The 13,651-nt window shown below is 35.1% G+C and overlaps 1 protein-coding gene across 1 annotated transcript in view; it reads right to left on the bottom strand.

Moving 5' to 3' along the window:
* Positions 1–13,651, bottom strand: part of LOC150093017 (sushi, von Willebrand factor type A, EGF and pentraxin domain-containing protein 1-like) — a 154,957-nt gene that overhangs the window by 55,675 nt on the left and 85,631 nt on the right. The window contains exons 20-30 of the mRNA XM_090414101.1: positions 13,088–13,289; positions 12,813–12,970; positions 12,397–12,595; positions 12,023–12,195; positions 9,050–9,289; positions 7,626–7,793; positions 7,003–7,176; positions 6,033–6,676; positions 2,072–2,175; positions 1,622–1,955; positions 319–527 (exon numbers count right to left, since the gene is read on the bottom strand). Coding sequence (XP_090270227.1) covers positions 319–527; positions 1,622–1,955; positions 2,072–2,175; positions 6,033–6,676; positions 7,003–7,176; positions 7,626–7,793; positions 9,050–9,289; positions 12,023–12,195; positions 12,397–12,595; positions 12,813–12,970; positions 13,088–13,289 — 2,605 coding nt within the window. The remainder of the gene's footprint in view (positions 1–318; positions 528–1,621; positions 1,956–2,071; positions 2,176–6,032; positions 6,677–7,002; positions 7,177–7,625; positions 7,794–9,049; positions 9,290–12,022; positions 12,196–12,396; positions 12,596–12,812; positions 12,971–13,087; positions 13,290–13,651) is intronic.

Genomic DNA, 13,651 nt, shown 5'->3' with positions numbered 1-13,651 from the left:
TGTGACGCATAACACACATGGACCGTTCAATCAAACGAGATGACCGCAAAGCTTACTCCTTGATTACAAGCTATACATTTCGGGAATAAAAAAAATAATCATGAGGTATGTAAGGAGGTATGTAAGGAGAAATATATTGTGCCATACATTGCCACGGAAACTACGTAAATGCGGGGAAATTTTTACGTACATTCTTTCAGTTTCCAGGTCACAGAAGTTGTGAGAATTGGGTTAATGAAGACATGTACAGCCTGTGTAACGAAACACTAACTTCATTTTTACAAAAAAAAAAAAAAGCAAAGAAAATTTTATTGCTACCTGGTATCGGAGTATATGCGATAAGCATGCTGAACATCAAGAGGATCAGGACAGCGAATGATTTCGCAGCGTGGTTCTTGTCCACTCCACGTACCATCGTGGAGGCACGTTCTTGCTATATTTCCTTCTAGAAGAAATCCCTCCGTACATGAATAAGTTGCGACTCCGGTGAAGGTATGATTCGTTGATGATACATGGCCATTTTCTATCTAAAAGAAAATAAGTAGTAAATATAAAGAGTGCGCGCGAGCGAGCGCGCACACACACACACACAAAGAGAAAGCACTGTACTTTTAAATCTTTTTTTTTACAATTCATTATACAAATTCGTCCCTTTTGTGGATGAACTGAATGCAGTAACCTACATTTTAGTGACTGAACTCAAGCAAGCACAAGCATGTAGTTATCGTGTTATTATTTATTCTTTCGTTTAAATTTAATATCACAATTTCGCACAAGCAAGTAGGGGAACCCTGCTTGCTTGTGCGAAAGATGGACTAATTGGGGGACCATGGATAAAGTACCAAAAAAAAAAAAGTCCGTATAGTTGGCAACTATAACCTATAACTGGTTCCTTTGCAACGCCATCTCTACTAAGAGTATCATATTTCTATCTATCTATTCCTGAATTCTTTCCTTAACACTTTTACAGTACTTCACACCACTCTTGAAGTACTAATCGATCTATAATTTTCTCTGTCTTATAAATGCTTTAATGTAGCGAAACTATTTCTCTCTCTCTCTCTCTCTCTTTCTTTCCACTCCCTTGAGGCCCTGCCGAGGCAGAGACCTAAAATTCAACAGCCTGTTCAAAAGCAATACCAATTCTCTTGCACCTTTTCTAACAGAAGAGTCAATATTCCCCCCTTTAATCCCGAATCAGCATTCGCATTTAGATTTTGTAATATCCTGAACACCCCCCACTTCATCTATCCCATTTCTCACATTAGTGCCTGTCACATCTATCATTGCAATATCTTTACTTGGATATAAATCATCGTAAAGTGATCACTCAGTAATTCCATAAACCAAAGACAAATAATTGGAACTGAATTTTTATTTCAAGTTATCTATTACTAAAATTAATTTAAAAGCAGACAAGCTGATGATTTTTAAATTGAATGTATTAAAATGACTTAATAATTAAAATAAAATGATAAAACAACTGGGACACAAATAACTTTGTTATTGTTATTATGTTCCCCCCCCGCACTTTCGTAAAATTAGAATGTGATTTTACGAAGACCATAATTTTAATTTTACGAAATAAATCATGTTACATCGTTAGTTATATTAGATTTACCTGTGGAGGCGGACCACAGAGAACTGGCTTACATATAGGGGATTCAGGACTCCATCTTTGATCTTCCATACATACTCGCACAGGAGGTCCAACAAGTTTATATCCCGTATTACAGCGAACGGTCACTCGTTGACCAAAGCGAAAATCTTTACCTTGAATGACAGCATTATTGACAGACTCAGGAGGAGAACACTCAATGGGTTCACACCCCGGGATCTCATGAAGCCAATGTCCACTTTCTAGACAAATTCTGTCTGCCTCACCTACAAGGATATAGCCAGGATTACAGGAGTAAGTGACAGTGTTGCCCACTGTCCAGTCGCTTCCTATATATCTACAACAAAGAAAAATGGTTGCGCAATGAGTGAGAAGTCTGAAAAACTTCAAAGATTTTCATGACAAACACACGCAAATAATAAAAAATAAAATAATTCCGATAGTAAGTCTTACCTTCCATTGGAAATAGATTCTGGCTGGCTGCAGCTTACTGGGACACAAATAGGACTTTCTCCACTCCATTCTCCTGAAGGTCGGCACTTGCGAGACCGGATACCCTTCGAAGGAGATTGAAATATTTAGTATTTGATGGAATTGCTGTTTAAAGCAACAATATTAGCTCTTAAATTGATAAAGTAAGGGTTTAATATTCATATCATATCAATAATAAGGGAAGTATAGCCTCTGCAGTCGGTATCGAAAATATCCTTCGGTTGTAGAGATCTGGGTTCAAATCCCGTGTAGAACACGAAGAGGTGGAAATTCCTTTCCTCTCAGAAACTGAGGTTTTCATCCCGCCCTATATTTCTTAATACAAGAATATATTTATAGATATAAGGCTATAAATATATTTTTTTTTAAATTTAAATATCATCATTTATCAGATCAACGAAAGAGTAGTCGGACAGTTATCAGAAAATGCCAGTGAATATGGAGGTAATTTAGCTCCATATTCATACTTGGAATGTAGCTGTTGGAGAAACAACGGATACTGTACGCCGACAGATACGAGACCCTTCGGCACTTCTGTGCATGTCAGAAGAAGGAGAATCCATTCCTATAATAGGGTAATCAATCCGTCTTGTGGGATGAGTTGTTTATTATTACGCATCGGAAAATTAGCTTTTCTTTTATGAACATTCTAGTTTTTAAACTAGTAACTATTTTGCTTGAATAACAGTTGGAAAATTTTACGTATAAAGCACGCGATTTTGCGTGTTGATGACCAATTTGTACATCCTTTATTTCTTTTTTCCCTTCAACATGAATTGACTCTTCTTTGCAAGTTACCAGACTAGGGTCTCGGATCTGTGGTGGGACAGTAAATGACAGCAATAAAAACGCATCACAGAGTGAACAACGACCACTGTTATTTATTAATCATGTAAAGGTAGATCATACAATAATAATCTTCAACCACCTGTTATTCGCATGAATTGCCTATGATTTCGCTCATTACCGAGGAACCCCCCCCCCGAATCAGGGGAAAAGAGTTCTACTTTTCCCATGGTAACTCAGTTCATCTTAGGGCATCACCAGCATCCATGCTCAAAGCGGGTTCGAACTCGCAGACTTCCTGCGGAGAGTGGATACGTTCGGCTAACCCAGGTCGACCTGTTATTCACAAAATGGCTTAATTATTACAAACGGGGATGACACTATTTATTATTATTTTACATCTAAGAAGGCAAACAAACGTTTGCCTTTGAAACTTTAAAATCTCCTAAAATGATGAAGAACTTACAAAAATGCAAACGACTGGTAGTTATTGCTTGGTATTTCACCACTTCATCAACCAAAGTCATCAACTCTGCTCAGGACCAGTTTATTCGCTTTACTTTTAATAAATGATAAACTGAATTTCATAATTTATCATTTCTTGAATGAACTAATCATTAATTTAATACAGCAGTAGCTCATGTTGGAAAAGTTGTGTATGTTTCATAAGTGAACTTATGTAAATAATGCTTAGAATAAAGTCTAAACGACATCAACCTAACATTAAATCTTATTAAAATGAACAACAAAAATCAAAATATTTTTTATCTTCGGATTTTAATGAAGTTGAAGCCAAGTTTAACCCTTTTAAACCCCTTTCTTTAATGAAGTGACTTAACTTATTAAATTTCACTAAGAGTTTATTTTTTTTTTAAACCTACTAATGACTTACATTGTCAACATATGCTCTCTTCTCTTCTTAAATAGTAGAACTTACATTCGTGTAAATGGTGAACAGTGCTTGGAGCGTTTTAATAAGAATAAAACTGATTTTGTGCGTCGATTTATTACAATAAATGAGACTTGGATTTACCATTACACACCAGAATCCAAACAGCAGTCAAAACAATGGACAGAAGCCGGTTGTTCAGCTCCAAAGAAGAAAAAGTCAGTTCCATCAGCAGGAAAGGTCATGGCAACGGTGTTTTGGGATGTTAAAGACATTTTATTTATTAATTATCTTGAAAAGGGTAAAACAATAACCGGTGAATATTATTCCGATCTTTTAACCAGACTAGACGAAAAAATTCATGAGAAAAGACCCGGTTTGCAGAAGAAAAAAATCATCTTTCATCATGACAATGCACCTGCCTACAAAGGTGTTTTGGCAATAGGAAAATTAAGGGATCTGTACTATGAATTGTTGGAACATCCACCCTATTCCTCAGATTTGGCTCCCCCTGACTTTTATCTCTTCATAAAACTGTCCCTCGTTGGTCAGCGTTTTTCTTCGAATCAAAAGGTGATTGCAGCTGTAGAGGGGAATTTTGCAGATCTTGCTGAGAACCACTACAGGGACGGAATAAAGGCACTGGGGCATCGCCGCTGGAATAAATGTATTTGTCTTAAACGGAGATTATGTTAAAAAATAAAAATAATTTTGATATTATAAATTCGTTTTTTCATTGTTAGGCCGAGAACGTTTCAGACCATCCTCGTAGTTGACGAATCTATTTATAGAGTCAGCTTAAATTCATATATCATTCCTCAAAAAAAAAAGAAATTCAAACAAGGCAAAATGAAACCACAATATATCGTTTTAGAGAGAGAGAGAGAGGCTTTTCTCCAAATACGAATAAGTTATAAAGTAAGGAATAATTGTAGATAATCAAAAAATCGTGCTTTTCATCATAGCATTCTTGTATATCCACATCATGCATTATCACAAATTGAACCCGAAATCATCTTTGGCATTATGTATTGCAGAAATTAATGCAAATTTTAATAGTTATCCTAAATACTTAATTTGATCAAGTCAGGAAGGAATTATTATTATAATTTCAAATAATTTTGCGAATGAAAATGTTCAGTGATAGAAAAAAAACCATTTGATATTCCATTTTCAATTAAAACGGGGAAGAAGATTATCTTTAATCAAGCAGTCTTCGACCTAGGATTAGTTTAACAGCGAAAATTGCTAGAGTGAAGCGTACGGAAATAATCAAGTAGACCTTAGGCTTAGCAGCGTCTTACAATAATTTACATACAGTACAGTTTGAAATCATTCGGTGATTTCAAATTGACCCATATGTAACCCATATTTAAGTCTCTTTTGTAAACACCTATTAAGAATAGTTTTGCGGGCTTATGTATTTTAATTACATATATAATTTTCTTATGCCTAATTTTGCAACTACAAATGGAACCATCGAAACTAAAATTGAAACGATTCGACTAAACTGAATGGAAATGCTAAATACGACATACTATTAAAATGTGTTTAGGGCGAAACTATTAATATCATTTCGATTCACATGGGCACCTTACTGGTTTCATTCTAAATCCCAAATTTTATGGAGTTATTTTTATATACAATGTCAGCGCTGTGTGTGTGTGTGTGTGTGTGAGAGAGAGAGAGAGAGAGAGAGAGAGAGAGAGAGAGAAACCACAATTTTCTATAAACCAAAATGTTCTAGAAAAATAAACGAAAATAATTTGTTGTTTTAACATTGCAATACTTCTTTAGTTTATTATCTATTAGCCTTTTGGAGAGTGCACTAATATTTCGTGTGTTTTTTATTTATTTATTTATTTTTAATTAGCCTCGAAAACGAGGAACATTACCAAGTAAGATACGCGCCGAGTATTTTACCACTGCAAAGCATATCACGTGTCCTTTCGACACATGTTATTATCCATCATTGGTATGATGATGATGATGATGATGATCATTGGTACGAAAGATAATAACTGGTATAATTTAGTTTGACATATTAAACGCATAGTTAGAAACAAAATGCATCCACATCTAAAAAAAGTATTTTTCCAGTAAAAATGAAAACTATTATTTACATTAAAATTAATTAAAAACTGTATATAGTTACGACGTGTGATTATTCCGATGCCTGCTTTGAACAAAGATGTACGCTAAGTTTATTTGCTACATCTAAGAATATACCAAAAGAGATTTACATACCTGCAGCTCGTAACCCATATGACAGAAATATTTGGCCACTGTGTCAAAGATAGTATTGGGATATTCCACATCTCCATGCTCCGGGCGTTCTAAGGGTCCGCAACTTATAGGAACACACTCGGGAATGGTACCAACCCATGATCCATTAGAATGACAAGCCAGCTGACTATCCCCTTCTAGCTCATACCCACGTTCACATCGATAAGTGACAACTGCTCCATACCGAAGTTCACGACCTTCCACGGTGGCTTGAGGAACTTGGGGTGGTTGTCCACAAGAAATGCGTTCACACCGTGGTAATTCGCCTTGCCATCGATTTTTCAATGCACATAACATCTCACCTGATCCATGCATTTCAAAACCTTCATCGCAGCGATAGTTGACAGAGATTCCAACGTCAAATACTTGTGGTTGAGCAATGACGGTTCCATGAGGCACACGAGGAGGAGATTCGCAAGAACGCGGCTGACAAACGGGTTGAGACTGATTCCACTGTCCGTCGCTTCCACATACCATGACCGGTGAACTGTCCAGTCGATATCCATCATCACAGACAAACTGGGTGCGGTGTCCAGGCCGATATTTTGGAAGAGAACTTACAATTTGACCGTTCTCAACAGATTGAGGAACTTCACAAAGAACCTCTGGAAAAAAAAAAAATAATAATATTTATGCTGTGCAAGCTGCAGATATGAATGCTATTAGGCATTCATTTATAGTATTATGTCCAGGAAATGATTATCAGTTTCAATATAAAATATGATGATACCAATTATTTATATGCAGAGGCACAGCAAAACATCTTTACACCTCAGATATTAAAAAAAAAAGCATGGAAATGAAACTGATAAAAAGGTACAGTTTGCAATAGCATTCTCATATTATGTCACCATTAATTATTGTAGCAGTTGATCCAACGGCATTTTGACTCTTCAAAAATACTTCTACGTAAGTTGAAAATTTCCCTTACCTTCGCAGTGGGGATTGTTTCCACTCCATCTTCCATCCGATTGGCATTTGCGAGTTCCCTCTCCGATTATTCGGTAGCCCGGGTTGCAAGTGTACTGAACAGCATCCTGGTATAAATACTGGCGACCACTAATGTAACCATTCGCTATGTATCCTGGAAAGCCACAACTGACACCTATCAAAAGAAAGCAGAATGAGAGATAATATGGAATTTCTTCTTCGATTAAGATATTGATATAAGATTTTGAAGACTGATTTAAGAAAGAAGAGTAATTAAATTCTATAGATAAAAAAAGAAATCGTAAATTTTAAAGTAACATAATAATAATAAGAAGAAGAAGAAGAAAGAGGAGGAGAGATGGACTGAGCAAAGGCATAAACATGATTAGTTCATTACACAACTTTTGAACTTGCTGTTCAGGTCTACCTTTCTATTAGAGATAACACGAAGTCAAGTCAAAAAAACGGCTTCTTCAGGTTGCTTCGAACAGAACGTTAGAGGGAAGATGAACTTTTATGTTCTTTCTTTCCAACATTATTATGATATTTTAGTGAAAAAACTATTTTTTGGCATGAAGAATATCTTTATTTACACCTATATATATATATTACAAATCAACTTACGTTTGCACTTCGGATTTGGTCCCGACCAGTTTCCGTAGACTAGACACCGGCGTGACTCTGGACCATCAATTTCGTAACCGGAATGGCACATATAAGAAGCGACTGCTCTGGTCTTTACTCCATTTACCTCAAAATCTCCATTTTCTAAGTTCATGGGAGGCTGGCAACCTGAAAGATTAGTTAAGTTGAAGATATTTTAATAAAGTAATTTTTATCTAATAATTCACATTTCTTAGAGAGAGAGAGAGAGAGGGAGAGAGAGAGAGAGAGAGAGAGAGAGAGAGAGAGAGAGAGAGAGGGCTTTTCTATTTATTTGGTCGTAAATTGTATTATAATAAGAAGCACAGCTTTTAAAAAAATAAATAAATGAAAAGCAAGAGATTTTTTTTTTTTTTTTTTTTTTTGTTAGATAACACTGGCCAACAAAAAAAAAATTCTGCTGATTATGATCTGACACTTGTTTTTTACTAATTTGGGTGAGCTGATTTCAAATATCAAACCCATTTTTCTCAATCACGTCAGTTTTTTCCTCTATGGCATTTTCTTTTTGCTAATTTGTAAGTTTTTGATAGTTTTAAGGAGGCAGTACTATTTAGAGGATCAAAAAAATCGACTTTTTAATATTATTTTCTGAAAGTATGTACTTTTAAAAATCTGTTCCTAACTTTTTATCAAGAAATTCGAAAAATTCCCGAAGATATAGCCTATTATTCAAAGCGGTGCGCAGATCAGAATCAGAGCGCTCACCGCTCTCGCTTGTTAGTAAACGAATAAATGCGTAAGAACCTGCAACGGTACGTACTGGCGCTTTGAATGCGAGAGAGGCCGATAACCGACCTAATACATTTAGGTGATGAAAAGTAGGCGATGACAAACAAATGAATACTATATGCGTCATAGCGGACAAAGAACGAAAAAAAAAGAGGAAAAGTCCATACATTGAGTATAATCAATGTATGGACTTTTCCTCTTTTTTTTTTTTTTTTCAATTATATTTTCCTCTTCTTAAGAAGCATTAAATGTACGATGCGGTGAGAACTGAAACAAACTAAACTTGCTCGATTTGGGGTTTTACAAGTCGTACACTAAGACTACTCACGTACAGTTCTGCAATAAAATTTTCATTGAAAATGTGTGAATCCGAAGAAAATGTCGCGTGCTGTATTACCTAATTTCCTAATTAACTCAGAACTTGAGTATAACTTTCACTTATTTGTCAATGCTTTGCTATTTACTTGCTTTGAAGACCATGAGAACAACTCATGCTATTCCTCATTGGTTTTAATACGTTAGCCGTACCGCGTTTCCAAAATAAGTGAGGACATCTTTTCAACATTTTAACAAAATAAGTGAGGATATCTAGTAATGAATATATAAATACATTAAAATAATAACTATAAATCAATGTTATTAAACCTTCTTACCAGTACAGAAATGAGAATCGCGTTTCTCTACACGTCCTTTTATTCCCACCAGAAAATCTGGCCATGACCAGATATTTCCATGATATTTATCGCATCGTGTAGAAAAGAGAGTAATATCTTCTGGTGTAAGGATGTAGTCCCACAAGTTTACTAATGCTAGAGTTCCAAGAAAAGATTCCGGGGTGCTAAAACCTGCTCCTTTCGTATCCTGCTCCTGACCAAGCACAAAGATGCCATCAGCTGAAATATTACGTTAGAAAGGATAAAAGTCAAAAATTATCATAATTTAAATAATTTTCTACATTGAAAATGCATATAAGTAGTATAGAGTAGATTTAAATAATCATATTGCTGCTTCTCTAACAAGCCCAGTATCTCCAACTTCACCTATCTTCGCAAGACAAATTTTGCTCTTCTAATATGTGTATTTCAAAATAAATGTTGCAATCTCTACGAAATTTCAGAAACTGACGCCAATCTCATGTTAATTTGCCTTTCTCTACTAGTTTAAAATTGGAAAAAAGACACATAAATTTCTATCGCAGTAATACGCAGGAAGTAACGAAACCAATAGAATGAGTATGGAATGTTATGTTTAGATTTTTAACACTCTATTCTACATTTAATTTTTAAATTTGCGTTTTCTACATTTATTTGACTTTCTTTTTCTTTTTTAAATTTACGTTTTTATTTACTAAACAAAAATTATTTACATTGATTTCCTGATTTTTACCAATTTCATTTAATACATGACAGTATGCTTATTTTCGAATGTTCAATCTTGCGAAACAAATTTTATTGCTTAGTAAAAATTCCCTAAAAGTGCCTGAATAATTTGAACTCCCAGAAATTTTATACTTCTGTGAATAGAGTAAATCGTTACCGTGGTATACATGCTAATGTGAAATAAATTTAACTAAATTTGCCTTTTGATTCTCTTGCATTTTTTAAAATCATTCCAGATGTTGAATCGTTTATAGCGAATGTCCATCAAAACGACATTTTCAACATTCGTGAACTCTTGTTGTAATATAATGGACTTCTAGTGCAAATAGAAAAATCTACCTTACCTTTATACGATAAATACATTTTCAAACGCTATTGTATTTTAAGAAATTGGAAAATAAATGAAGCCATATAAACAAGCCAACTAAATAAAAATAATAATATAAAATAATCAGCTAACGCCTTTTATTCCCTTATACGGAATAGGTGGCCATCTTTTGGTACTTAACGCTAACAGGATATGCTACTGTCTGAAAATAATGTGGGTTCTACGGTCAATTTTATTGAGTTTACCGGACGAAACAACTGACAAATATGAAGCATTATATTTGTCAGTTGTTGTGTGGGATGAACCCAAGGTTATGTAACGAACTGTAGTATGTCAATTGACTGTGTTATCTGGCGATTTCGGGGAGAGGGGAGAAGAATAGCAAACTCCAGTTTGCTATTCTTCAGGAAAAGGCAGGAAAAGTACTGTCTTCCCTCTCTATGAAATCAACCAATCCACCTCCATTAAAAAAACCCTTATAAGTTGGATTCGAATCCCAACATGTAAACCAAAAGCTGTATCATTCGGCCGTTCCGAGTACATTACGGAGGTGTTGTTTGTTAGCTGCCTGCATTCTCAAACAAAATGAAATAGAAGAGAATAGAAAACAAATCTTTAGGAAGGATTTTTGCTGTTATTGTCAATACAGATTCACCATTTACGGATTTATGTACAGGAATGAAGGAAGAGACCCATCGAAAATGACTTCTAAACTTTGTATGTTTCGCCAACTTGTAACGGAAATGGTCTCACCATGTCAGTACCTATGGATATACAGGGTGGCCATAAAAAAACTTTCCCTCTTTGGAGGCATCTGTAGCTAAAACCAATAAACGGAATGAGACCAAATTTTATATTTAGGCTTTTGAAGACACGGGGAGATGATTTCCGCAAAAAAAAGATTCAGTACCAAAAGTCGCCGATAGGGGAAATTTTGGCGCTGGCAAAGCCGAAGACAAACGGATAATTACATTAAAGGCAGATAAAATGGAATAATCACATTTCGACGGTGTAAGCGACAGTCGCGTCACTCATTCCAGCTGGATATGTGGCGTGTTACAATGATAATAATAATAATAATAATAATTAAACTAAAACAACAACTTGTGAGAGACACAGAAATGAATGTAGTGATTGAATTCACAGGAAATAATGTTTTATTCATAAGAATCAGGGTCCCCTGGACCAAACGGCTGTCGCTTAAACCGTCGAAATGTTATTATTCCATTTTATCTGCCTTTAATGTAATTATCCGCTTGTTTCCGGATCAGCCAGCTCCAAAATTTCCCCTATCGGCGAATTTTGGTACTAAATGTTTTTTTTTTTTTTTCGTGGAAATCATCTCCCCATGCCTTCAAAAGTCTCAATATAAAATTTGGCTCATTCCGTTTATTGGTTTTAGCTACAGATGCCTCCAAAGAGGGAAAGTTATTTTATGGCCATCCTGTACTTTGCCCGACTTCCGTTTTTTTTTCCTTTTACAAAAAAAAAAAAAAAACGATAAACAAATTAACCCCTTAACGTACCAATTAAAAATCAGAAAGCAGTCGTTTTTCTGTCAATTTTTGGGCGAGGTTTGGGTGAGGGTGATTTGCTGGATGAAATTCATCATTATTTGAAAAATAATGATGAATTTGTGCAAACGCAAACGAAATAGCCGATACACGCCGTTGGCAACTTTTCTCGGCTGAAAGAAAATAGGTACAAGATTGTCTAGCGTCTATATTCGGTTGTATTTATATGTGAAACCAAAATTCAAAATCAATTTTGGTGCAATAAACAAAAGGCGTGTCACAGACGTCTTTGTATGTTAAGGGGTTAAATGATTTATTTGAAAAGTTGACATTAAATGGATAATCATTTTGCAATTCAAGAAATAAACAGAAGGTGAAGTTTAAAAAAAAAAAGATTGCCCTAACTTGGGATGTAGCTCCCAACTGCGAGGCCAGTTCCTTTGTCTGCTTCCACTCCATCCTTATAGATACTCCATGCACCATCAACAGAGATCCATGTCACACATATGTGATGCCAAAGACCATCGTTTGCAGTTACATCGGTCACCACTTTTTTCATATTAATGTAGAATACAAATCTGCGAAACAAAAATTGAAAAATAAGTAACATAAGTAATTTACTGTTTTAAAGCAATAAAAAAAAACCATGTTCTATTTCTGTTATATTTCAATTAAGTGTACTATTCAATCTCATATACTTCCTACAATTTATTTGAGTTATGTTTCCTGTTGGTAATGAGATGTTTATTTTAGATTCGCAGCCAATCAGAATTACATACCCACTATAATCAGTTAAGGTCAACAAATTATCAGCAGTCTCATTGGCATATGATACAGGAGTACCGTAATTCAGTTTATCGGTTGTAATCATCCATAAGCACAAGGTCAGTTGATCCAGATGTTTTCTAAGACCATCTAGTTGGACAAAGTCGAGAGTTCCAGCGGATGGAAAATGGAGAAGAAAGTCGGCCGAAAGTTCTGAAAAAAGAACCAATTTTCGATGGTAACGAAAAGCAGTGACGTCACAAAAAAAAGAAAAAAAAAGGAAATGGACTAGTGCTTAATGTATATTACAAGCATTAACCAGCGAAGCGTAAAAAAGCGTAATAAAAAAGTTCGTTGGTATTTTTGATGTAAACTGGATAGCAATGTAATGAATTAACTACAACAATTGTGGCTATAAGAACAGACTTACCTGTTTCACACAAATCTCCGGTGAAAGATGGGGCGCAAAGACAAGTAAAAGCGGCAATCTGGTCTAGACAGACAGCATTATTCATGCAGGGATGAGGTTCGCATTCATTAATGTCCTCTTCGCAGAATTTTCCACGAAATCCTGGTAGACATTGGCACCTAAATGCAAGAATATTCACAGAAATAGGTAGTTTTTCAGGTAGTAATTTTTACAGTAATTTTTAGGTAGAACTAAAACCTTCAATGTCTCTTTATGCATAACCCTGTCATACTTACTGGAACTGATCTATTCCGTCTATACATGTGGCATTGTTCTTACATGGATAACTAAAACAGTCGTCGATATTAATTTCGCAATTTCGACCACTAAATCCCGGCAGACAATCGCAGGTGTAATTAGCAATCAAATCTCGACAGATAGCTCCATTTCGGCAGGGATTGCTAATGCATTCGTCCATGTTATACTGGCATAACGGTCCTAAAATATATAATTATATATGAGTAAAAAGACACACCACACTTTCTTTTACATTTCATTTAAAATATAGTTATTTTCCAAAGAAGAATCTATTTAAAAGTCATTTATTTTACGGGTTGCATTTGCAACTAAAAATAAATTAATTCTATAATTGAATGCAGTAATAATAGCCAAAATTCATATTCCAATATGAAGTTAATATTCCTCGTAAAAGTGGCGTTTTCTTTATGTTATTTTTATTACTTTCGGAAGAGGTTCTTTGAATTTCAACTCTATCCACCAACATCCCGAGATCTCCTACAATATAATACCAATCAGATACAGCCTTACTTTTTCGGCTTCTTCAAGTGCCAAACCATATA

This window comes from Typopeltis vanoorti, chromosome 24, assembly GCF_054136105.1.
Source record: "Typopeltis vanoorti isolate ZY-2024b chromosome 24, IOZ_Tvanoo_1.0, whole genome shotgun sequence".
Classification (NCBI taxonomy): domain Eukaryota; kingdom Metazoa; phylum Arthropoda; class Arachnida; order Uropygi; family Thelyphonidae; genus Typopeltis; species Typopeltis vanoorti.
The sequence above is the reverse complement of the archived record's forward strand: the minus strand, read 5'-3'. Positions and strand labels throughout refer to the sequence as shown.